A 24,956-nucleotide genomic window follows, 5' to 3' on the forward strand; every position below is an offset into this window, starting at 1 on the left:
AATGCATTTTCACCTCCTATGCATTTTCAGAAGTTCAAACGTCAGTCACGCGCTACTCACGTGGCCGCTTCCCGCCAAATCCTCCAGCCGCCACTTTTCCAGTCCCACCTATTCCCCGACCCCGAGAGCTCGATCTCGGCTAGGGTTAGGGTTTCATGGACTCCCTCTCCCCGATCTCCCCTACCTTTCTCTCCGATGACGACCACGACGCCTTCCTCGGCTTCGTTGAGTACGCTAGGTCCTCTCTCTCCTCCTCCTCTGCTGCCAATGGCGATGACAACGGCGGCGATGGAGATCCACCCCCATGGAGTTGGGTTGTGTCTCGGATCCTCAAAACCTGCGTCGCTTACTCCAGCGGCGTCACCGCCGCCATCCTCCTCTCCGATCTCTTCCAGGTGGAACTAACCCTCTCTCTTTCCCCTTTCGCCTTCAAATTCCCTAATTTTCTCCCCCAGTCCTTCAGATTTTTCCTATTCGTTCCTGATATCAGTGTATTGATTTATTTTGGAAGGCTTGGAACGAGCAGCGGAAGTATCTGACCTCAAAAAAGAAGCTTGAATTGGTGAATCAGTTGAAGACAAGGCGGGCGAGAATGAGGCTTCCGAATACGGTCACCATAGATTCCATTTACGAGAAACATTTTCTCTCCCCGAGTAGTGTTCTCGAAGCTGTTATCGTTGACACCTTTCTTCTTGCAGGTTCATACTCACACCAATTTTTTGCTGGTACCTTCAGTAATCTTTTACTTGTATTAAAGTCTAAATTTTCTTCGGTAGGTACAAACATATACATTCTCAGCTTGGGAGACTTGTGGAGCTCATGTGCCATTGATCTGTATCTTCATCGGAGGTATAACTGGCTACTCATCACGTCATGTATTTCTTTTTTCCCCCCCCTTTTGTTTTATAAGTGCAGGGGCTAGAGTGTTTATGAGAAAAATTCATGGCCAATGTTGAAATATCGGGATGGTACAGGGACTACAAATACATTTTATCCACTCTAATATGTTTGCTATATCAGTTTTTTTCTCAAGTTGGATCCCTGGAGAAGGTAATAAAAGATGAGCAGGTCTTAGTGTAGTGTGAGATAATGTGGAGTGTTAATATGTATTTAAATAGCTTGCCTTTCAATTTGAACCCTAGAATGAAGTAGGATGCACAAGGCTTAACTTCTGAATGTTTGCTCAATTTTTTTTTCTCTTTTCAATTGAAATCGTCCACTACACTGAAATATTGTCAAGGAGTAGTTATTGCAATGGTTTTTGATAAGAAACTCTCTGTTGTTAACTTACCACTAAGCAGATTCTATGAGTATGTGGGAAAAGAAGGTATACTGAGGAAAGGCCGGCAGATCTTACTCACAGGATGTTGCCTTCGTACTGCTGTGCAAGGCTCTGGCCATCCTCGCCTTTTGCCAACAGAGTATCTGGTAATCTTATTAGATGAGGTATTGTGCGAAACTTCATAATACATTACTTTATTTGAAGATTTGATACAATTTCACTTCTTTGTGTTATTGCAATTTGGCTCCTGTGCAACGTTGTTCATTGATGGTAGCTGTTGCGTGGTTACTTGGATCATCGCTTACATCCGTCCCAATATACTTAAATAGTTAAACCAACATCACTGTTCTAAATTATTTAAGGTTTGGGTGGTGATCTACAATCACACAAAAAGTTCAGCAGTGCCTGTTAGATTCTCCCATTGGAGTAAATTGTTATCAACTATATTTAACTGCAATTGGTCTGAGTGATAATCATGTTATGCTGGATTCTGTTTCATTTTATTTTCAACTCATGTGCAGTAGCCATCGTAATGCAGGATAAAGATGAAGATGCTATGTTGCTTGGTGCACAGTTCTGCACGTATTCTTTCTCATCAATATCAGCTGATAATATCAAACATGGTGCTTCATTTTCATTTTATGCGAGGCAAGATTGCACCTCTGAATAATCATTTTCATAATCTTGCTTTAGCAATTAGTTGCCCTAAACCTGCATTTCATAAAATACTTATTTCAGATATCAATAGAAAAGGAATCAAAAGATTTTCTTTTTTGTTGAGAGCTATGATGTTTTTTAACTGGGCCAAATTTGTCAATTGCAGCTTCATGGACTGACATATGCATCATTTTCCTTAAGTGCCATATGGATTGTTTACTTCTGTACTCGAAATTTTCTGAGGGCTTACTCCATTTTATTCTTTTTGGTTGGAAACACTTGTTATACTTGTAAAACCAATTTATACAGGTATAATTCAGTTATAACATGTCATTATCACTTTATATTATACGGTAACACTTTTGGATTAAGCTTATTTCTTGTTCTTTGTGTAAACATTACCTGCATTATGCTCCAAATTTGGTTAAATCCTTGATCATGACAATTTTTAATGATTTAATATTCTTTTCCTATTTCAGGATAGAGTCAATTGAAACTCTGGAACCTTTTGGTTGTACTCAGAGAAAACAGATTATTTTAGTTGATAATGAGGATGTTAAAATCAAGTTTCTTTTATGGGGCGAGCAGGTTCTCCTTGCCAATCTTTTTAGGTCACATACTTTCCAGGGTTATGGTTTGGTTTTTTGTTCATCTAGGTTGATTGATTAAATTTATCATCTCAAAAGAGAAAAATCCTTATTTCAGTGTGGGAAGCATGCTTGCATTGGATAGACCTTTCGTTGCAAATGTTGTCAACAAGAATCACGAAGCATCTCAGGAATTGTGTCTTGAATATGGTAGTGCAACACAGATTTATCTAGTGCCAGTTATTCAACACGAAGAACAAGTAGGTTATCCGACGGGCTGTAACATATATATTTTCTGCAAGATCATCAATTGTATAACCTGCAAAGATCTTCAATAATATGTATTTGATTTATGTAAGAAATTAAGTTCGGTATGAAAATTTTGACTTTTGCTGGATAATATTTATATAGATAATTTTCGAAAGGATATATGCTAATATTCCTATAGAAAAAAAGATGCTGCAAATGACCCCTTTTGCTCCTCGTTTTTTTTTTTTAAGAGAGAAGCTCCTCATTTTGTTAATATAGATATTCTGTGGTTGTGTCCTACTAGGTGCTTCTAACATCTACACAAATGAAGAGTCAAGGGTTAAGACTGTCCGGCATATCTAATGAGAATCAAGGGCTAAAGGCTTCGCAAGTATCATTGCAATGTGATTCGCGTGGCTCGATTGATTTCAGTAAATATCCATTTCGAGTATGTATACTGATATTTCTTTGTTGTTCTTTTAAATGGATCAGTACAATATATATACATTTTGGACAAGCTACCAATTGGGGTGCTCTGTGGTAGGGGTGTAGGGGGGCCGAGCTCCCAATTCTCAAAAAGTTTAAAAAAGTGTACACAGTTGTCCTAGCTGTAGTATTCTTTATTTGTGTTACTATCTTCACTTTTTAAATATTCTTTTATTTTTGGTTACATGTTTGTATTCTCAGTCATATGCAATGGATCTTAACGACAAAATGACGGGAATCAGTATATATGGCACCATAATGGACATTTCAAGAGAAAAGAACACTTCAGAGGCTGTTTTTTGTTTGGCAATTGAAGATATAACAGGAGTAATTGTGGTGAAGCTACACTTTATTGGATTTTGGTAAATCTCAACAGCTTATCTTTTTTCCATCAGCCATTATCAGTATGATGAAATGTTTACTTTTGGATTTTATTACTTCAGTAGCTCTTAAGTAGCACTTGGATATGGAGGATTGTACCTCAGACAACATTCTCCGTTTTTTGTCCAGAATATGTACTCTTATTAGCCCTTCATATACTAGGAAGTGTCTATTACTTGCAAATCTTAGAAGAATTTCCATAGAAAAAATAAAGTAGATTCATCATTGTCGGTTTCTTAATTTCAAAAAAGAAAATGATCGCCAGTTATTTCTCTTTTTTTTTCCTTATTTGGGCCCTTGAACCATAAGCCATCAGAAGAAAATGTGGCCTGTTACTGCACGCAGAAATCGAATGGTAATGTGAAAAGCTACTTCATCAAAAAAAAAAAAAAAAAAAGAAGTGAAAAACTATAATAAGGTACTGTTTGTGTTTTGTTATAAGAATATAAGATGCTAAAATGTGTGGCTTCACACTTCACATATATAGGCTATTCTATGTCAATGATTCAAGATCATACTTATTTGTTAACATCCAAATGCAATCATCTTCTCCAAGAGCTGCTAATCTCTCCTATTGTTTTCAGGTCATTAGGAAGAGTAGGGATTGGCCACACAGTATACATCTCAGGATTGACATGTTCCATGACATTACAAAAGATGTGAGCTGTCTAAAACTCCATATTGGCATTACATCAGTTTTGTATAAATTACATTATTAAATCATAATCACTTGCATTTGTTTGTCAGCTACTCTTAAGGAATTGAGAATTTATTTGATGGGAAATTTTTTTTCCTGGGTTATCCATCCCAGGACAACTGAGAACATTGGAGCAATAACTGTAATAGCAACTATATGCAGAGAATAAGCAGGGATAAAGTGAGGAATAGCACTATTTCAGGGAGTTGGACTAATTTTTCTCAGTTTATCCTAGAAAATCCTGGCTTGACCAGAACAACTATTCTCAGCCACTCTTTTGTTGTGTTTGGCTTAATAAGTGGGATAACTTCGAAGTCATCCCCTTTATCAGCAAAACAAGTGCAACCTAGAGAAAATTTTCTTACACTTCCACTTAAAACGAGGCTTTTTCAGGATGTCTTGTAGTCTAAATTGCAATGAATTCTCTTAATCACATTGCTACTTCACACATTAAAGTTTTGTTTGTCATGTTGCTTGACAGGCTTGAGGTTTCGTGGTTCGAGAAGGAACCTGGGACTTATTTTGTTAATCTAAGCTGCTTGCCGGCTTTACTGAATTCATCCTGCCTTCATAAATTATCCCTCTTATCTGATATCTCCAATTGGATAAACAACACGCATGTGAGGTTCTTTTAGAGGCCTCTCTTCGTACTAGTATCTCTAATTCTCAATAAAGTTTCTCATATGGCATAGTGATTCTACATTTCTCTGGCTTTGTTCTTTTTAATTTTATACTATTGAATTGCTTGTTTAGGTTTGAATTGCTTGTTTAGGTTTGCTTGCTTACGTCTACCAAATAGGGTATATCCCTGTTTAATCAAAAAAATAAAATAAAAAAAAAAGGTTTGCTTGCTTACATAACTATTCAAACCAGAGAAAGCATCTTGTGTGTTCTATTTTGCATTGGATCCTCTTAACTAGTTAAGTAAATCCTTTGTGCCGACGGGTTAGCTCATTCGCTCTATGGCATTCCTTGAGATGGTTTTTTGTTGTTAGTTGTTAAATTTCTCTTCAATGTTAGAAGTATTTTCCAAAAAATATCTAATATGAACAAAGATGTAAGTCGTTGGTTGTTGTTGTTCCCTGGAGAAGTGGAGGAAACTTGAGAACCTGGGAAACATTAACTTACCTAGTGGATAGTACTATTGAGCTTATAGGAATATGTTGTTGACTAGTACTTAGATTGAATCCTGAATTCTGATTTGACTGTTAATTGAACATAACTGCTACAAAGTGATGATGTGGAACAATTTGACCAAACCAAATTTGACCAAAATGAAAAAAAACATAAGCATAACCAACTGAGGCGTTTTTCTACATAGTTCTATTTATAATTACGTTTTCTTAAGTTTCATAAGTTTTCTGAATTTTCAATTAATTGTTATGATCGTCATGTATTAACGTGAAACAGATATGCTGTGTTCACCTCGACAAAATAGAGCACAACAACATACAAGCTCTCCCATGCCACAATCGCTGTGGCTGCTTTGTGAAGGAGAGATCAGATGGATCGGTTTGGTGCAGCTTTTGTCAGTGTAACTGTGAGACTGGGCGTACATATAGCTTTCTATTGCATATCACCCTTGCAGATGAAAGTGGGAAGGTTCTCGCATGGTGCGTGGGACCTACGGCTGCAGAGTTGCTGCAGATATCCCCTGATGAATTTCTGATGCTTCCTGAGGTAACAAATTCGTTTAATTTAGCAAGAAACCTTAGTTACAATGTTCCACTGTAGAGTCATTTGTATGCTTTTTACAACTTTAAGGCCTTATAGAAACGAATTTTTTTTGTGAGCTTACAAATATGTGTCATTTTTTTCTGATTGCACTTAAAGAATTGTTAGAATGGAAAATTCCATATAATATTGAGTACGGATACCAAATTGTTGAATACATACACATGTTTCTTGATAAGATTTTGATTATGAGACATAGTTCTGACCTCTTCCCCTTGTTTTCCATAAATAATAGGATGAACGAGCCATGTATCTTTACACCCTTCAGAATGAAGAATTTATGGTAGCTATCGTAAAGGGCAAGAAACGCGGCGATGAATTTCTCTTATTGAGCCAAGAACATTTCCCAGAATGGGAGATCACACGGGCTCAAAAATGTGAATGAGATCTTCGCGGAAAGACAATAAAGTGATCTTCCATGAAGCAAAAAGAACAAACTGTCACATTCTACAGAAACATCAGTTTGAGTTGTGAAGGTACGTCTCGTGGTGTGTTAAGAATGACAACTTCAGGTTATAAGATACCTAAATTATAGGTAGAAATATATGGAGACCTCCCTCAACTATAGATCACTTGGAATTAGGCCTCTAATTTTATCTTTTTTGATGGAAAACTCCCCCTTTGATTTATTTTTCTGATTCAAAATATTCTAGCTGAATTGGGGATTCTGTCAAATTTAATGAATATTCCACTATAATTAGCAGCTTAGCCTGCTTTATGGAACTGTGGATTCTATTTACCGCTACAATCATCACCTAAAGCTTTATGGAACTGTGGATTCTATTTATGGGACTATTGATTGTAACAGAATCTCCAATTTAACGTACAAAAATAACTCAAATCAAAACAAATTGGGGTGTCAATCAGAAAAATAGAGAAGTTAAAGTTGGGGTTTCCCATACATTTTTCACTTGAATTATATTATTATTCCTAAAGCAGATTTTTTGTGGTTGTAAAAGTTGTTTGTTATTGATGCTGCAAAGCTTCTTACAGATCCATAGTGAATAATTGGACACTTTTGCAGCAAGGTTTATGTAATTGTAAATATTTTGCCAACTGTGAAGACAATTATCACTAAAGCTTAAGTAACTTATCCCTATGTTATTCTGGTGTTTTTAATGTTTTCTAGAATATGTTATACGCAAAGATGAATTATCAATTTCAACATGATTACTCTATAATTACTAGAAAATTTTGATATAAGCATAATAGTTTTACCCCCATAAAAGGATGAAAAAGGAGAAAAGGAAAAGGAAAGAGGGTTAATTGCACAATAGTTCTCCAATCTTTACCCAGGCTTGCATTTTCTCTCTAGCAATTAAAGCTGTAAAGTTCACCAGTTGTTTCAATTAAAACTCTTCTATCAACAAAAAAAAAAAGAAAAAAAAAAGGTCTGTAGGTTCTGAACACCGGGAATGAAAAATTTCATGTTTGCGCTCGTCGGCATCAGATGTTGCTTCTTAGCAATTTTGGTACATTTTATCAGGCATTGTGAGGAAAGGAATTTGATTGAAACAACTTGTGGACATTAGAAATTTAGTTGTGCTACAACTCATAAGGTACGGAATAAAAAGCCTAAGNAGATGTTGCTTCTTAGCAATTTTGGTACATTTTATCAGGCATTGTGAGGAAAGGAATTTGATTGAAACAACTTGTGGACATTAGAAATTTAGTTGTGCTACACCCACAAAAAATCCACCATGCCCCTCTCTTCTCCTCTCCCCATCCCCGCCACAAACCCTACACCGCTGTCCCAACGAACTCCCCCAAAACGTCCCCACTATGCCATCTCCCTCCTCAAGCTCATAAAAACCCATAAAGAGCTCTCCCAGCTTCACTCACACCTCATTAAAGCCAACCTCCTCACCAATCCCTTCACCTACAACTCCCTCATCAAGTCCTATTCCCGCGCAGGTGATCCAAACTCGGCTCTCTCACTCTTTCTCGACATTATCAACGCCGATTCCGCCGCTCCCGATGGTTTCACTTATACGTTTGTTCTTAATGTGTGTGCAAAGTCGTCGTATACTGTGGAAGGGAAGCAAATCCATGCTAGAATGGTCAAGGACCCTAAGCGGATCAATACCTATTCTTGGAACTCGTTGATGGGCTTCTATGTAAAAAATGGGGAGGATGTATGGAGAGTGCGCAGGGTTCTCGATGGAATGCGCGACCCGGATGTAGTTTCTTGGAATTGTTTGCTTGACGGGTATGTGAAAGTTGGGAATTTGGAGGCGGCCCAGCAGCTGTTTGATGAAATGCCGGTCAGGGATATAGTTTCCTGGACCACTATGCTCGTTGGCTATGCCGATAATGGTTTGTTGAGAAATGCGCGTCATTTGTTCGATGGAATGCCCGAGAGGAACATGGTCTCTTGGAGCGTGATGATTAAAGGGTTTGTGAAGGCCGGTATGTACAAGGAGGCTTTAGCTCTCTTCAAAGAAATGCAGGTCTCAAATGTAAAAATAGATAAGATCACATTGACGACATTGCTGTCGGCTTGTGCTGGATCGGGTGCTCTCGATCAAGGCCAATGGGTTCATGCCTATATAGATAGGCACAAAATCGAGGTAGATGCGCACTTATCCACAGCTTTAGTCGATATGTATGCAAAATGTGGCAAAGTTGATTTAGCCTACAGCATCTTCAAGGACTCTAAAGATAAGGAGGTCTTTTCGTGGAATGCAATGCTCGGAGGGCTTGCAATGCACTCACGTGGAGACGAAGCCATCGAGCTATTTCGAGAGATGTTGAGTAGTGGAATTGAGCCAAATGAGATCACATTCATTTGTGTATTGTCGGCTTGTAGCCACTCCGGACTAGTGGAAGATGGTTTGAAGATCTTCAACACTATAGATCGATACCGCAATGTTCGGCTGAGTAAAGAACATTATGTGTGTGTTGTGGATCTCCTAGCTCGTGCCGGGTTACTTCAAGATGCCCTAAAGGTGGTCAAGGAAATGCCGATGAAAGCAGATGGAAATGTTTGGAGGGCACTTCTCAGCGCTTGTCACCTCTATGGCAATGTCGAAATGAGTGAATATGTGGGTAGGGTTCTATTAGAGATGGAGCCCACGGATGACGGCAATTACATAGTTCTATCCAATCTTTATGCTAGCAGGAATAGGTGGGATGAAGTCGGTAGGTTAAGGAAGATGATGGTGGAACGAAGAGTGCGAAAGACTCCTGGGTGTAGTTTGATAGAAGTGGAAGGTGTTGTTCACACTTTTCTGGCGGGGGATTGTTCTCATTCTCAAAGTGGGGTATTACGTTCGTTGGTTGACGAACTTATCAAGCAGTGTTATCCATTAACGGAAATTGGACATGAATGAGCCGCTCGCGTTGTTTTCTTCTCGGAAAAAGAATATAGAGAGTTCCTCTCTGAATGCATCTTTCGTCTTCGTTGGTGGAAGAGATGGCATTACAATGGAATTATGGTTCTCAATTGCCCAGCGATTTTGTCGGATGGATATGGAACTAACCTAAGATCATGAGAGAAATGTTGAATGATGGTCGGTTCAACGGAGGAGAGGTAATAAATTCAAAGTTACCAGGGAGCAAAGTACTGCTTCATTTTGGTCTATCGCAAGAAACATGTGCAACTTTTTATTTTATTTTTTCAATGCATAGTAAGAAAGGCATTATGCAGATTCTTTATAGCTTCAGATCAAACCCAAGCCCAACCCAAACTGGGTTATACTTTTGGAGTTGGGTGTCAATAGGGTGCACCTGATGTTGGGACTCTATATACAGAAACAAAAGAAAGAAACTAAGTATCTGAAAATCAAGAATTTTCAGGCCAACTGGCATCGTCTGGTAAAGCCGGCAGGCGTTGCCCGTGCCGCACATGCTGATAAGTATATGCCGCCCCTACTGGTTGTACGGACATATAAAATTGAGTGCTGATCGAGGCATGCCGACATGTCGTGCTATCTTGCTACCGTGCCAGCATATTCTGTGTTAGTGGCATGGCAATCCTTCCTGAAAAGAAACATCTCACTCAATTTGCAGAGGAAGAAAAAAAGAGTATTAGGATGCTCTGCCTTGGCAAAGAAACGTACAATGACGCTTCATTTCATCTAAATTATGAAATATCCACTTAACAAAATAACAAAGGGTGTTTGGTCTAGTGGTATGATTCTCGCTTCGGGTGCGAGAGGTCGCGAGTTCGATTCTCGCAACACCCCCATACTCTTTTTCTTTTTTTTTTTTACTAATTCTACATCCAATGGTCAGTTATCATTTTTTTTTTACTAATTCTTTTTTTTCTTTTTTCTTTTTTTTTACTAATTCTATGTCCAATGAACAGTTATCTTTTTCTTCTTGGATAGCTTCTTGTAATCTCAGCTGCCTATACAGTACATTTTGCATTCAGAATAGTACTTGATCATGCAGCCTATGTACCTACAAATATCAAGTCAAACTTGAAATGGGCCAGCTTTCATATGATTTCATAATAGCAAGCAACAAATTAAGTTACTGCAGTTCATGTACTCGCAAGAAATTAAAAGAAACAGAAATCAGATATGTTCACTAATGAAAATTATGCAGAACTACATTGCATCCGTTACGGGCAAATGGAGCTACAGCGCTGAAATTGGAGCGTAATAGAAAGGAACAACAAAACCAACCAAAAACCATCCATGCACCACTACTCATCAGTTACCAACATCGCATAGGAAATGACATGATATATAAAGCCATCAAACAACAACCACCAGAGAGTTCACTGAGCATAAACATAAAGACTTGTTTTGATCGTCTCAAGATTTAAAACTTTCAATACTACTGCTGTTATTAAGAATTAATAATGTCGAGCAAGCCAAAAGGGAGGACGAAAGGATGCTCAAATACAAGATATTCCATAAGGTACATATCTAAATCATAATGAGTGTGAGAGGAAAAAGTAATCAGACGACGAGTCTGATAACCCAAAGAAACCACAGCCAAGAACAAAATGCAATAGAAGAACAACCCAGAGACTGCTGAATAGATGTCGAACAACATACCCAACCAAAAATATGAAGACGGTACTATCAGAAACAAAAAAAAAAAAAAAAACAACAAAAACAAAGCCGACGATTAATTCCTATGGCTCAACCTTCATCACCTGCTCCCACTGCCCGTTTGCCACCTCTTTCCACAGAGTAACATTGCTGTTACCATCAGCGACCGACAATATATTCCCAGTCAACGCCCAGGAAAGCCTCCAAACAGGAGTTTGAAAATCATTCATAACCTTGCCCTGCCACTGCTCCCCCTCTTTCCCTCTAGCCCATATTACTACAAGACCATCCTGAGAACAACTTGCAATGGTCGACTTCGATCCCAAACCTGGCGCCCATGCCACATCTCTCACCCAATCAGCATGCAACTGAACTTTAGGGCAGCTCTCCAATTTCCAGTTCCCATTAACGAACTCCCACACCTTAACGACACTGTCAAAGCCACCCGACACAATCTTCTGAACTAGCGGTCCCGAGCTGACAAGCGATCCAGGAGCCATTGGAGGAGCCCAAGAGACAGAGGTGACACCAACTGGGTGAGCCCGTTCGATTCTTGTAGTATCCCAGCCGCCATCAGACCGGGCCTTGAAGACCGAGATGGACCCATCAGATGACCCACAAGCGAGGCAGAGCCCAAGTTCGTATGGGGCCCATGCAATCGAATTCACAGACGATTTGTGGTCAGTGAAAACATGGACTTGGGTCCACTGGGCTGGCGAAGCGCCCTCCTTCCATATGATAACTTTGCCATCGTAGCTGCAGGAGGCAAGGATTGAGCCGAACGTCGGATGAGCCCAGGCAAGCCGCCACACAGGACCGTGATGGCCTGTTAGGGTTGCAAGGAGTTGAGATGAGGAGGCTGAGACGGTGAAGATTTTAACCGTGGAGTCAGAGCTGGCAGTGGCAAGGCGCTTGCCATAGTAGTCGATAACTGCGTCATGGACCATGTCCTGGTGGCCAGTCTCTATCTTTTGGGCAGACATCGTTATAAACTGATCGGGATCTTCAGCTCTGTGGTCTCTGATTGCCTGTTTCCTGTGTATGGGCACTTGGTCAAACACCAAATGGGCGATTTCTAAAGATAAAATCTTAAGTTTCATAAAAAGACAGTAGATGAAGCAAACAAAGAATCGCACCCAAATTAACAGGCAGATCAATGGAGACTGTAGATTCAGCATAAATTCTTAAATAATGACAATGGTCTAGTTTATCTCTGGATTCTATGCTCACCTTCTCCTATTCATGGGAATTTGTATCAAACGCCAGAGGGGAAGTTTCTATAAAAAAGATCTGGTTTTCGCAATACATAAAATGACCAAACTATAAAACACCATATGCAAATTTCTGTGAGATGAATAAAAGCCATAATTTACCATGAATTTCCCATGTGGTCAAGCAAAGATCTATCTTTTGGGAAGATATCTTTACGATCTGATCTGCAGTTTCAGCTCTACGGCTTATCCATTGGCCTTTTGTCCAGTTCATGGGCATTTTATCAAAAACCAAAGAGGAGCACTTTGTACAAGTAAAAATCCATGGAAGGATAAGCTAATTTGCTAATTTCTCATATAACCGAGTATAAACCTGGATTTAGCATCAAATTTCTTAGCATACTAAGGCAACGATCGATCGATACCTCGCATCTGGTGGTCTTCAAATCGTTTCAATGAATCGCTCGCCCAAAAAGGCAACCACCCAGGATCGAACCTCAGAATCAGGGTTCAAATTGAAGGCTTCGTTAATCGATAAATTAGCAAAAGCAACAACTTTTAAAACTCTAATAGGTTTCCAGAGATCGAAAGAGAAGAAAATAGTGGAGTCGATTTGGTCTGCGGATCTGGAAACAAGACACAAAAATCATCGCTTTAGGGTTTGAATTTCAAGGCAAAACCCTGGACGGAGGACAAACCATTCGCGATCCGGATCCAGGAAAGAGACGGAAAGAGCAAACCCTACAAATCTCGACGAATATATATAGAGAGAGAGAGATCTAGAGAGAGAGATCTAGGGAGAGAGATCAATATAGAGAGGGAGAGAGAGAGAGGTACCTGTGGAGATCTCCTTGCAGATGAATCTGAAGCTCGGATCAAAGACGATGATTAACAATTTCGCTCTCTCTTCTTCTTCTTCTTCCTAAAAAAAGGGGCCCAAAATGAAACGCACGCACTCTTTTCGTTTCCCGTTTCCTCTTCCTGAAAAAGGGGCGCAAAATGAAACGCGCTCTTTTCGTTTCCCGTTTCCTCCTTTTTTCTTCCTTTTTTTTTTTTTGGGTCGTGTTACCGTTTCGGAGCCAATTTCTCATGTTGGTCCCCCAGCATTTCACTTCTTGCATGTGGGTTCCTGTTGATTATTTATTATTAGTGAACTGAACAAATCTTTTCCGTTGAAATGTTTGTGGTTATGTAGTCGAATCAGACAGAAATTATCACGTGAGGACCCTTTTTCAAACAATTTAAAATTTGTAAAATAAGTTTATCAAAAAATTTAATTAACAAATTAATCCTATTTTAATAGAAATTAATATATTCTGCACAAAGCACAAATTTTACTATTGTCCAAAACAAAAATATTCAAATCATAACTAAACACAATGTATCTACTTTGACAATATTAAAAATTTACTATAAAAAAAAAAGAAAAAAACTTATGAGATAAACCACAATTAAAAAAAAAAAAGAAAAAAAAAGAAAAAAAAAGAAAAAAGAGTAGGACGCAAGTTATGAGATAAACCACAATTAATTTACTATAATTCACACAAAGTGCTAGCCAACAACTTAAAACTTTAGTTGTCTTAAAAAATCATCCTAATCCATTTGTTTGTCCTACTATTCCGCACTTTGAACGCATTATATAAATATTTCGATCTAGTTCGATAATATAGCAGTCGAAAGAAACGTTTTTTTTTTGTATTATAAAAGGTCCAAAAATTTTAAAACCGCCTACAACCTCCGATCTCTTCTTTAATATTATTCGAATGATAGTTGCAACCGTCATATTAAAGCATATGAGAGGAGTAGGTTCTAAACACTTTGAATTTTTTGGATCTTCGAAGGTATTTAACTATCACATTATCAAACTAGACCTTCGTATCACATAAGATCACAAAGAGCGGGCTCTACCGTGCATCTAATCTGCTGCAAAACCTCATGCAAGCAGCCTTCTCCACCCTCTCTTAACAAGCTCCAGAATATCCACGGAGGGCGGTTTGTCCTATTCAGATATTCACGACCAAGAGGTACTGGATTCTCTTTCGGATAGGCCCTGAAAGGAGAAGAAAGACTGGAATACCAACAGACATCTGTCTATTCACTAATTCACCCGACCCGACAGTACCCATTTTGGTAACGTTCAGTGCCAAAGTCACTGAATGGGTAAGTCACCAATCCCTAAAACGGATTATGTAATGTACTTTATTTGTTGGGGTACTGGTGGGTATTTTATCAGAGGTTTCTATCAATCTACCCTTGTGTGATTCCTGTTGAATCATATACTCGGGGGTGGGTGCGGGGCGGACGATTTCCAAACGGACTACTCATTCATTAGATAGAGAAGATCGCCAAGATTTCGTGATCCGCTGCCGAACCTATTCCAATTCCAACAGCTCAGACTCAGATCGTGGGGATCACCGGAAAAAGAGAAGAGAAAGATGACGGATATCAGTACATCACTGCTGCTTAAAGAAATAAGTATCAACCTTTTAATGCTAGCCGAAGATCTGAATTTAAAATCTTGCTTTGTGTGGGAATTACTGTCGGTGTAGTCTTATAAAAATACCCAAAAAAAAAAAAAAAAAGAGATTGCAAAAATAAAGTATTAAATAAGTGGATTTTATGTGCATTAGCTTGTAATCAATTTTACACGACGACGTGCATTAGTTCTTTATTTTTTTAATTATTATTTAAAAACTCCTGCCATCAATTTTCTTTTATTTTTGTTTCTTTGTGAAAAAAAATTATCTCGATCCACATTCCCTTATAAAGTAGTCGGGTATCTACTGATAAAACAAAACAGAATAAAATTAATTCCAATCAACATGCATTTCTGTTGGATCCAACTAAATTAAATTTTTCTGAACTCAATGAACTCTATCGAACTCGAAATTAGAAGGAAAGAAAAAAAAAGAAAAAAAAAATCATTGAATTTCTGTTAAGCTTTGATGCCAAACACCTTGCAGAAACAGCCAAACTACAGCAGAACGAGTGAAGTTAAAAAAAAAAAAAAAACAGAGCATAAAGATTGGTAACAAATACATAAAGAGGAAAGAAACAGCAAACTAAAGGAATCAAATACAATTACATAAACAAACTCCTCTCCTAGTGGCTAAGACTACAGTGTCCTTAATTTACAATGTGGAAACAATAATAATAATATTACTGTAACTAAATTATGATGCAGAAGAGAGCATGCTATTTTTTACTTAAAAAATAATAATAATAATAAGTATAATTATAATAAAAAGCCTCTCCATCCCCGCGGGGTGAAAAAAGAGAATGTGGGGTGGATCACCATCGGCGGCGGCCGACGAGGGCGAGCATCGGAGCTTGATCCAGCGGAGGCCGTGGCAGAGCGAGGCCTTCAGGCGGCCCTCCACGGCGTAGGCCTTGTACACCGCCACCCGCCGCCGCCTCCGCGTGCCCCGACCCCCCGCCGGCCACCGACAGGGAAGCGACGGAGAGAGAGAACAAAGTGCGTATATAGTAGGCATCATAACGTACTTCAACAAAGGCTAACTCCGTTATTTGTTATTTCCATGTCTTTCTCTTTCTTTCCTTCTTTCTTTCTTTTTCTCTCTTTTGATTGTCTATTATGATAATATATCTACTCTTTCTATATTTATTTTGTTAAAAAAAAAAAAAGGTTTTTCTTTTGTTTTACCGTCTAAGACAGTTCATTATCAGCACCGCCAAAATATGTCTCCGGTTGAAATTCAAATTTTAAAAATATAATTCAGACGCAACCCAGCAAAGTCCCTACCTCAACCAATTGAGAGAGAGAGAGAGAGAGAGAGAAAGAGAGAGAGAGAGAGCTTATGCACTTGAATGATAATCAAACAGCTAGAGTTTTGAGGATAGAAGCATAGCTAAACAAAAATACCACAGCATGCTTGAATCAAGACACATGTAAATGAACGAAAAACTGATGTTTTTAGTGGGCATCAAGGTAATAGCACCTCAGAAAATTAATAAAAAAAAAAACATACATACATACTACATATATAATAATATATATAATAGAGAAATTATAATATAATATATATATATAATGTTATAGATATCAAAACTTATGTCTAAACTTGAGCATTATGTACACAATACTGCTTACCGATCCCCGAAAGCCATGATGCCTGCTTATTTGTGGGTAGAGACAAGTTGCAAAATTAAAAAAAAAAAAAAAAAAAACAAAAATAACAACACAACAGGAATAAAGAAGTAGAACAAGGGAATAGGACCTCTTTCTCAACAGGATGAAATAGGTCACGCATAACCAGTTCAACACTTTATTTCGTTACATATTTACTACTACAACAATTCCCGTAAACTTGTATTAACGAAATAAACAGCAATCTCACCACATGCCAAAACTGTAGAACTACTCCCTTCTTTTTAAGTCCCTACAATAGGTTCTCTTTCTCCTCCAAACAAAAGTTTTTGATTATCTTACACAAGATCACCTGTTAATAATTCCGAGAAACAGAGAAATTTTAGGTACTAACGAAGACTCATACTCGATAAGAGCATACGGAAAGGAAAGATTGGCAGATGAATACCGCCAGAATACTAGTGATATACCATCTAAATCAAGATAGGCGTATACAAAATACTAATGTAGAATTTTTACCTCCTAAATGTACTGTAGTGGGACATAAAGAAGCGGTAGTCTGGATGGTCTACTTGCAAATCCCGAAGCCAATTATCTGCTTCTTGCAGCAGCAAGCTTGCCAGCTGGCGCTCATGCATTCCGTTGGAAGTCCACATAGAACCTCTGAACTTGTACGACGCCAGCCCGAATACAGGCAATGATAGCTTCGTGGATATTTCCACGGAACCGTTGATACTCCTAACCCTAGAGGGGCCGCTGGCTTCCAGGTTCGTAATGCTCGTATCTGCCAAAAGAAATCAAAACATGTTATTGGGCTTAAGAAAAGCATATCCACCTTAATCTGCTACCCTGCTGTCTGGTGCAACATTCACATCACTGTTTTCCAACATCTTCACCAAAGTGCCCACTTGGGACAGCTTCTTACATTCTCTAAGAGAAGCAGAAGCCTGTTGTTCGGCATAGAAAAATTTTCAAGTTGGTTTGTCTCAACATTTCTAATAGTTGATCGTCATTCCATTGAACTACACCTCTCTATATAGCACTAACTAGGATTTCAATCTATCATAACCATCAGTGAGGGATAAGGAGGAGATAAAAAGTGAAACATACTTACTTTTAGGTGTAGCCAGCAAATGAAATGTCAAGAAACAGGCATCCAGATCCTTCAATGTTGGTCCTGTGGGTATTCTGTATATGGGATACCTGCAATGGAAAGGAACCAAAAGAAGCGTACATTAGAAACAAAAGCAGTGAAAAGGGAATTATTAATTGAAAAAAAAAAAGTGATCTGGATTATAAAAAAAAATAATAATAATAACCATATGATAGATCAAAGATGAGAAACTGCTAAAATAAAACAAAGCATACCAAGCGACAGACATCCAACTTAATGGTAGTAGGTCACAGCTTTTGTATGCCTTCAGGTCTGGAAATTTGCTTGCAAGAATTGATATCTGCAGCATACGTATACATAATGAGCATCACCTTCAAGTTTTTTCATCGTATGAAATAAATCACCTTGCAGATAATATTTGCCACTTGAGGCCCGTTTGGCCTAAGCCAGAGCTTCAGTGCATATGTTGTTTCAGTGGAGGTGTTCACAAAAGCACCAACAACATTCTCATCAAAATTCCAGCATCTGTTTTCAGGGCTCAGAAGCTTGATACAGCTTCCTGCCATAACAAAAGCCTCTATATATTTTGCTTGTCAAATGCCTGGGTCCAGCTTCCTGTAATAGGGAAGTTGTTCCAAAAGCTGCACCAACCAGACATTTGATCTCCTAAAAAGTCAAGACAAAGATAACTTGCCTTGTCAGCTAAAGGCTCTCGACCATAAGGTGGATCCCTCTCTAGATACTCGAATATAGGAAGTAATGGTGCGGTGCAAGCCTCACCATCATCACTCAAAAAGCCGCCTTGGCCTATGGTGGTCCCCATGGTTGCACCTCTTTCCCTCAGTCGATCAGCTTCACTCTCGCTGCTGCTTTCACTGCTAGTATCCATGTAAAGTTCTCCGTCACTTTCCTCCCCAAGTCGCCTTAAAATAAGCAAGAGAGTTAACTTGAAAATGCTATCAACATTATGGAAAGCTATAATCATAAGATAGTGCAATCATATGAAATCCCACATTATTAAATTCATCACACTAGAATTTTCCTGAAAAATAGAAAACATGGTATTCACATTCTCGTACAAGTTAAATGCTGATTTGTGGCGTCTTGGGAAATTGGATAACACAATTTCTTAATAAATTGAGAATATTCCAGATTACCCTATAACAATAGTTTCCCAAAATAAAGGCAATTGTAATGAACGGCTGTGATGGTTAAAGATGAGGAAAAGCATAACATTGAATAATACCTCCTCAACTCTACGTCCACTTCTAATATTTACTTGATATAAGTCAACAGTGTTCATATGATACAGTAAAAAGAACAACATACTTAACAGTTAAAGCTTCTTTACAATCCTCAGGAAATTAATACTCAACCAATTTAAAGTAAATGATGCTTTATTTGATTCTAATCGAATGGAAGCCCAGAACATTTTGCTTTGTCTACGACTGCCCTATCCATGCTTTTAAATAACTTAATAAAGTCATTGCAGCTGATCTCCATGCTGTTTCTCTAATCTCTAAAAAAATTAGTGTGTTAGTTGAAGTTCCTTTAAAATATCTCTACTATAATTCAAAGTACAGCCACAAAAGGAGCAGTCAAAACAACTGATCCCTTATCCACACTTTCCATCATTCATCTCCCAAAGTGAGGAAAAAAAGTACTCTAGCTTTGCTCCTCTTCTATGTTACCTTACTTAAGAGGACACATACCAAAGTTCCCACATAGCTCTGAAGTCTGAACTCTATGAATAACTGCTCCTTCTCTGGCATGCACACACTCGCATACAAATGCATTTGCATTTATTATTAGCATGCTCTTACATTATTAACAACAAATAAAATACTGTCAAGATTAGTTTATTTGAATTTTTTTTTCAGATAAACATAACCAGAAGGCCTGTGAGTTCTCTACACTTGGTTTTAGTAAGTACCTACCGCTAAGGTTTTGGACTGAAACACACTCCAAACAACCAAATGATCAAGATGCTAACTGCCCTTCCACTAAGGTATTCCAACACTATCAGATCTATTCTTATGTCCGCTCCCATCTCGGTGGAAACTTTCTACAGGATTCAATTTTTGATTTCAGGTTCAATTTTGGCCGAACTTTCAGGTAGTTTTGGCTTTAGGATCTCTTACAACTATTTCGACCAAAAATCTTTAAAAGAACAGAGAAACTGAGTGGACTTAAGAGTTCCTTTGATCCCACTATAGCAACCAAGAAACACATAAATAAGCTAACCACAGCTAAAGGAGCGAACAAACTTTAGCTTACAAGTTCAGATGCTCAATATATCGCGGTAAAGCATATGATGTTGAGATGATTGCAAGTTGAATTAGAGCTAAATTACAAACTAAGATCATAAATCTGTTCTATAGTGCAACATAGAACGCTTGGGTCACTGATCACACGCTTATGAAACTATAAGAACCAGATTGCTGCACAGGGATAGAAAGTAGAAAACTAATATTATAACATGTGGAATCTTCCCGATCGAAATGATAGGTATCGAGAGCAATGCTGCAACCAATAATACTTTAAAAACAACTCTTTTCACGGAAGGACAAGAAAAGGAGGTACCAGTATTAAATAACATGTTAAAAGGCATGTAATAATAAGAATCAAAAGCTGCATTCTGACAATACTTCAGATTCTCGTATTCATCTAATAGCTACTTGTTCAGCATCAGACAAATAAGCTAAAACCAAGAAGATAACAGCAAAAATAGTTCAACTCGAAGCACATAGCAATTTTTATAAGAGAAGGTAATACCTTGATCTCGAAGAGGCCCTAGAGGGGTCAGCATAGAGCTGAATCGCGGAGAGGTAGGGCACGTAATACTGAATCACACGATCGCTCCCATTCAACACGAGCGGCACCCCTGCGCCATACGCACTCCACTCCTTGAACGACTCCCAGAGATCTCCAAGGCAAAAGTAGGGTTTCGAATCCTCGCAATCCCTCCACCCCCTCACGATCGTCTACAACAACACAAAACCCTAAACAATGACCACTAAAATCACGAAAATTGAAGTAAAAAAGAGTGAAAAACGATCGAGGAACAGATCGAGGACCTTCGGGAAGTGTTGTGCGGGTACTACGGGCGTGGTCGCCTCGAGAAACCGATCGAGATTCCCCGCAGGAGGGATCGGAAGAGGCGAGGGTGAAGAGGAGGAGGACGACGACGAAACCGAGGGTTTCGAAGAGGAATCGTCCGAGTCTAGCCGGCTTTCCGGCTCGGTGGGAGGGGACGGCCTCGGCTTCGGCCGCGACGGCCTCTGAGGCGGCGCCGCAGCCTGCGTCGGAGGCGGCGGCTGCTGCTGCTGGAGCTTCTTCTGCTGCTCGAGCTGCCTCCGCACGGGCGGAGACTTGTAGAAGCGGTCAACGTCAAGGCCACGCGCCGAGGAGGAGGCGACGCCCGAGCCGACCATCGCAGCGGCGGCGGAGGAGGAAGGGGTAGAGAGCTCGAGACGATCCGAGGATATGGGATCGGAGACGACAAAACCCTAGCGATCTCGCCGAGGGGTCGATAATGGCGATCGAAAATTAGGGTTTTGATCAGAGAGAGAAGGAAGAGAGAGACAGAGAGACGCGTTGTCGATGGAAAATACAACTCAGGTTCTCCGCCTCCCGTTCGTTTTACGGGTGAAAAATGTATGGAGAGCCCCTCCACTATCCAAATATTATGATTTTTGCTGTTATAATTTTGATTTGGGAACACTTCGATCCCTAAACTTCTATATAATTCAGATAAAAAAAATTTAGATCTGTACAATTAAATCTGTTTAATGTCACTTCTGATCGTAGTAGAAAAAAATTTCAAAATGCACCAATTATATTACTGATATGGCGTCCTAAATCAATAGCATTATTCCTCTTACTGATATTTTTATTGTACTTTAAAAAAATTAATAATTAAATTATTGCTGATGATGTGGTACAAATATAATATTATAAACTTCCTCCTTAAAAGAAGATAACTCTCTATTTCTTAGATTTTAATTTATAGTATTTTTTTGACCAAAAACATTTAGAACTATTTCAATCGAATTTTATAGTACAAATAAAATGAGTGAACAGAAATATGTCATTAATGTGCGGGTAATGAATCAATATCGTAATTAATAATATATCAATAATTAAGAAATTATTTTATTATCACATTACTGATATATTATTATTCGATTAACTAAATAAAACAGTGAAAATGAATTTCAACAATCTAAAAAATACAAGATAAAAATTATAACAAGTTAAAACTTGAGCATTAAAATATTGCCCCTCTCATAAGTTGGGAAACGAAAATATAATTTAGTCTATAATAAAAATTACACAATAGCTTCTGAATTTTTACTTAAAATTGATAAAAAGAATAATCTAAATATTGGGCAAGTATTTTTACACCCATATACACACTAAAAATGCACTTTAGAGCATATTATTTCACAAGACGAGCATTTTAATTTTTCAAAATAATCTTTTTTAATAATAAATTTTTTTTAAGAAATAAAAAGATCTTCAAGACGCTAAATCTGTGGATAAACAGGTAATGAAAGGACTAATTCAACTATATTTATAAGAAGTGTAGAAAATATCTAGTTTACTTTTAAAAATGATGAGTAATGTAAAATTTTAGCAAATCTTCAAAAGCTATATGTACAATTTACCTATATTTTTATATATAATTAATATCAATCAATTTTTTAGGAAACGTTTTAAAAGTCTACATTCAAATTCCTAAAATACCCTCAGTGCAATCTCGAGTGACAAGGCACACTATCCACGAGATCGGGATTCTAGAAGGATCCCGAGATATGCCCAGGGAATCGAATATTCAGGTACGTTCCATTCGCGGAGTCGATTGAACGGCCGTGATTGAGGTGAGCTTAGCCACGGACGGTCCTGATGCTAGCAATTGGATGATCGAACTATTTTTCTCATCTCTATTTAATGAGAACTTGAAATTACGGAATAGCCCTTACTGAGGCGCGAGGTGTCGCCCTTCGGGGAGTGGCAGATTGGTAAATTCACGGTATTGCCGCGTTGCTGGATATGGTAATAACACCTCCCGCTTTATTAGCACGACAGGTGTGCTGACGTGGCGAACCGTCTTTTGGCGGAAGGGTTGATCCGCTCCAACGGACAGTGTTCTTCTTACTACAACCATAGAACGTGGCGTGTTTACATTGGTGGAGTACACTTTCCGTCAAATTGGCTCCTTTAGCAGAAGGGCTTTTTTTGCATTTAGACCCCTGGCAAATTTTTATTTTAAAAATAGCCCTGTCAAAATTTAATTTGCAAAAATGGCCCTGCGCCTGCCACGCATGCGCCACGTCAGCGCCACGCAGGTAGGGCTGGGCCCGTGTGTTAAGTTGAACACGGTGAACTATTCACCGTGTTCAAATACGGTGAATGGTTCACCGTGTTTAGTACGTATTTTTTGTTATGTATTTTTTATATATTAAAAAGTGGAATAAGAAGTAGGGATGTCAATAGGTATGGATATCNTTTATATATTGTATAAATAAATAAAAATAAATTACGTATATATATATATATATATATATAATTTATTCGGGTTTGGATTCGGATAATATTTCGGATATCCATACCTATTGACATCCCTACTCCTTATTCCACTTTTCAATATACAAAAAATACGTACTAAACACGGTGAACCATTCACCGTGTTTAGACACGGTAAATGATTCACCGTGTTCAACTTAATACCCTGCCCTCAGCCCTGCCCGCGTGGCGCTGACGTGGCGCCTGCGTGGCAGGGACAGGGCCATTTTTGCAATTTTAATTTTGATAGGACTATTTTTAAAATAAAAATTGCTCAGGGGGCTATTTGCAAAAAAAACCCCTTAGCAGAACGAGTTGAGTTATGTGCCACGTGGCGAACATTCCTAGCTGTAGAAAACAATACAACCTGTGTTTTGTTGGAAACAATCCGCAAGAGTAATTACACTAATAAGATTATAAGATTTGGTTGAGTGAACAAATGAAATGGATAATGCAAAGCGATAGTAGGTTAGCGTAAACTTGTAAATAAACTAATTTGCATCTTTCCTTGTTTTTTAAGATAATAATATGTGTAAGTTCTATCTATTATTTCATAATTTTACATAAATTTATTAGTGATAATTTAAATTCTATTCTCATGTATAGAAATAGAAGTGTTTGATAATTACAAATTTACAGCTTTTACAGTAGCTCCAAACAGTAATGAGAGTTTGATTTTGAGCCTCAAAAGTAGAGACTTCAATGTAGTGATTTTAATTTTGATGAAAACCTAAAAAATCTCTGTAGCATTTGTTTTTTTCTTGCAGATTTTCACTACAAACTCTCGACCCAATTAAGGTCCATTCACTAAAAGCCCAAAACCTAATTGGGTCATCCAATTCTAAATTGGTATTAAGTCTCTGTTTTTGAGTTACAAGAAAATTGCTTTATAGTTTGTGAGAAAAGTACGATAAAGAAAATATTTTTTTGTTACTGTACATGCGTTACATGTATTACAATTTACGATATATTTTTTACAATCTTACTAAAAAATTAAAAATATATATATATATTTATATATTTTTGCCTAAATTTTGATTTACTTAATGGTGATAGACAGATCGCAATGTCAAATAAACCCTAACAAGGTAATTAGCCAACAGTTGTTGCATGTTGCATCATTCATTCTTCTATTTGATCATGTCGTAGGCAAATTATGCATATACATTCCAAATTGACCCTTTGTCAATGTGGGAAGCTCCACTTGTATATGTTTGCGGTGAAATTTTCAAGAAAACAGCTAAAAAATTTTACGAATGTACTGAGTTAAGTGATCGGGTATTGTGTGGTTGCAGAGATCTTTGATCTTCTAAGGTTTCGGTTGGACTCAGCCTATTTACTTTCAATTCAAAGGAGCCAATAAAAATGTTTATATTAGTTCATAAAATCAGAATGTACGTGTACAAAATGATTGAAAATAAAAATAGAAGAAGAAATGGGAGAAGAAAGAAATTAAAATTAATGGTCAAAATGTATGTTGCTCCTCGTGCAACGGCGGTTTTGGGGAGCCCCACACGTGCATGTATCCCCCTTCTCACGGAAAATCTCATAGGAAAATATGAGCTTGCACATGGGCCGGTTGCTTCCACAGCTGCTCCAAACAATAATAGTCAGCATTTCAATTTTAAATTTTCAAAGGCACTGACCGTTCCTAGCGTAAGTGGCAAAGGATTTAATGGTTGACACTCGAAATCCAAGTTCAAATTCTTATTGATTCACATTTTCAGCTAAGTTTATTTTTAAATGAAATAAACGAAGCCGGTAACATGTTATTTTTCTCTCAATAAAAAATAAAATTTAAAGTTTTCGAAGGCATTTTTACAATAACTTTCAATTCGAAGCTATTTTTTTGAATGAGCCAAACTTAATACAAACA

At 38.0% G+C, this 24,956-nt stretch overlaps 4 protein-coding genes and 1 non-coding gene across 7 annotated transcripts; 3 read left to right on the forward strand and 2 right to left on the reverse strand.

Annotated features, from left to right (window-relative positions):
- On the forward strand, positions 80–6,860 carry LOC109718392. Its single transcript, XM_020244618.1, has 13 exons — positions 80–395; positions 512–698; positions 777–849; positions 1,302–1,446; positions 1,821–1,930; positions 2,419–2,550; positions 2,645–2,786; positions 3,080–3,223; positions 3,463–3,623; positions 4,227–4,301; positions 4,821–4,959; positions 5,750–6,019; positions 6,309–6,860. The coding sequence occupies exons 1-13, from the start codon at positions 156–158 to the stop codon at positions 6,456–6,458; spliced, it is 1,968 nt and encodes a 655-aa protein (XP_020100207.1). The 5' UTR covers positions 80–155; the 3' UTR covers positions 6,459–6,860.
- LOC109718418 (pentatricopeptide repeat-containing protein At5g66520-like) lies at positions 7,774–9,405 on the forward strand. Its single transcript, XM_020244662.1, has one exon. It carries the CDS (start codon positions 7,774–7,776, stop codon positions 9,403–9,405), a length of 1,632 nt encoding a protein of 543 aa, XP_020100251.1.
- On the forward strand, positions 10,189–10,260 carry TRNAP-CGG. The gene has a single exon. It is a non-coding gene; the product is annotated as a tRNA-Pro (tRNA).
- LOC109718393 (protein transport protein SEC13 homolog B-like) lies at positions 10,843–13,280 on the reverse strand. Of its 3 annotated transcripts, XM_020244621.1 has the most exons (3): positions 13,128–13,259; positions 12,716–12,916; positions 10,843–12,114 (listed from the first exon to the last, which is right to left on the reverse strand). In XM_020244621.1, the coding sequence occupies exon 3, from the start codon at positions 12,060–12,062 to the stop codon at positions 11,163–11,165; it is 900 nt and encodes a 299-aa protein (XP_020100210.1). In that variant the 5' UTR covers positions 12,063–12,114; positions 12,716–12,916; positions 13,128–13,259; the 3' UTR covers positions 10,843–11,162. The 3 variants fall into 3 exon arrangements, with proteins under 3 accessions (XP_020100210.1, XP_020100209.1, XP_020100208.1); XM_020244620.1 differs by lacking the exon at positions 12,716–12,916 and having other exon boundaries at positions 13,128–13,280; XM_020244619.1 differs by lacking the exons at positions 12,716–12,916; positions 13,128–13,259 and adding an exon at positions 12,453–12,706.
- Positions 16,539–21,142, reverse strand: LOC109718942 (proline-rich receptor-like protein kinase PERK9). The gene is made up of 7 exons (XM_020245436.1): positions 20,590–21,142; positions 20,288–20,496; positions 18,207–18,435; positions 17,767–17,852; positions 17,513–17,601; positions 16,918–17,182; positions 16,539–16,750 (listed from the first exon to the last, which is right to left on the reverse strand). The coding sequence occupies exons 1-7, from the start codon at positions 20,944–20,946 to the stop codon at positions 16,747–16,749; spliced, it is 1,239 nt and encodes a 412-aa protein (XP_020101025.1). The 5' UTR covers positions 20,947–21,142; the 3' UTR covers positions 16,539–16,746.

This window comes from Ananas comosus, linkage group 12 (assembly GCF_001540865.1).
Source record: "Ananas comosus cultivar F153 linkage group 12, ASM154086v1, whole genome shotgun sequence".
Lineage (NCBI taxonomy): Eukaryota > Viridiplantae > Streptophyta > Magnoliopsida > Poales > Bromeliaceae > Ananas > Ananas comosus.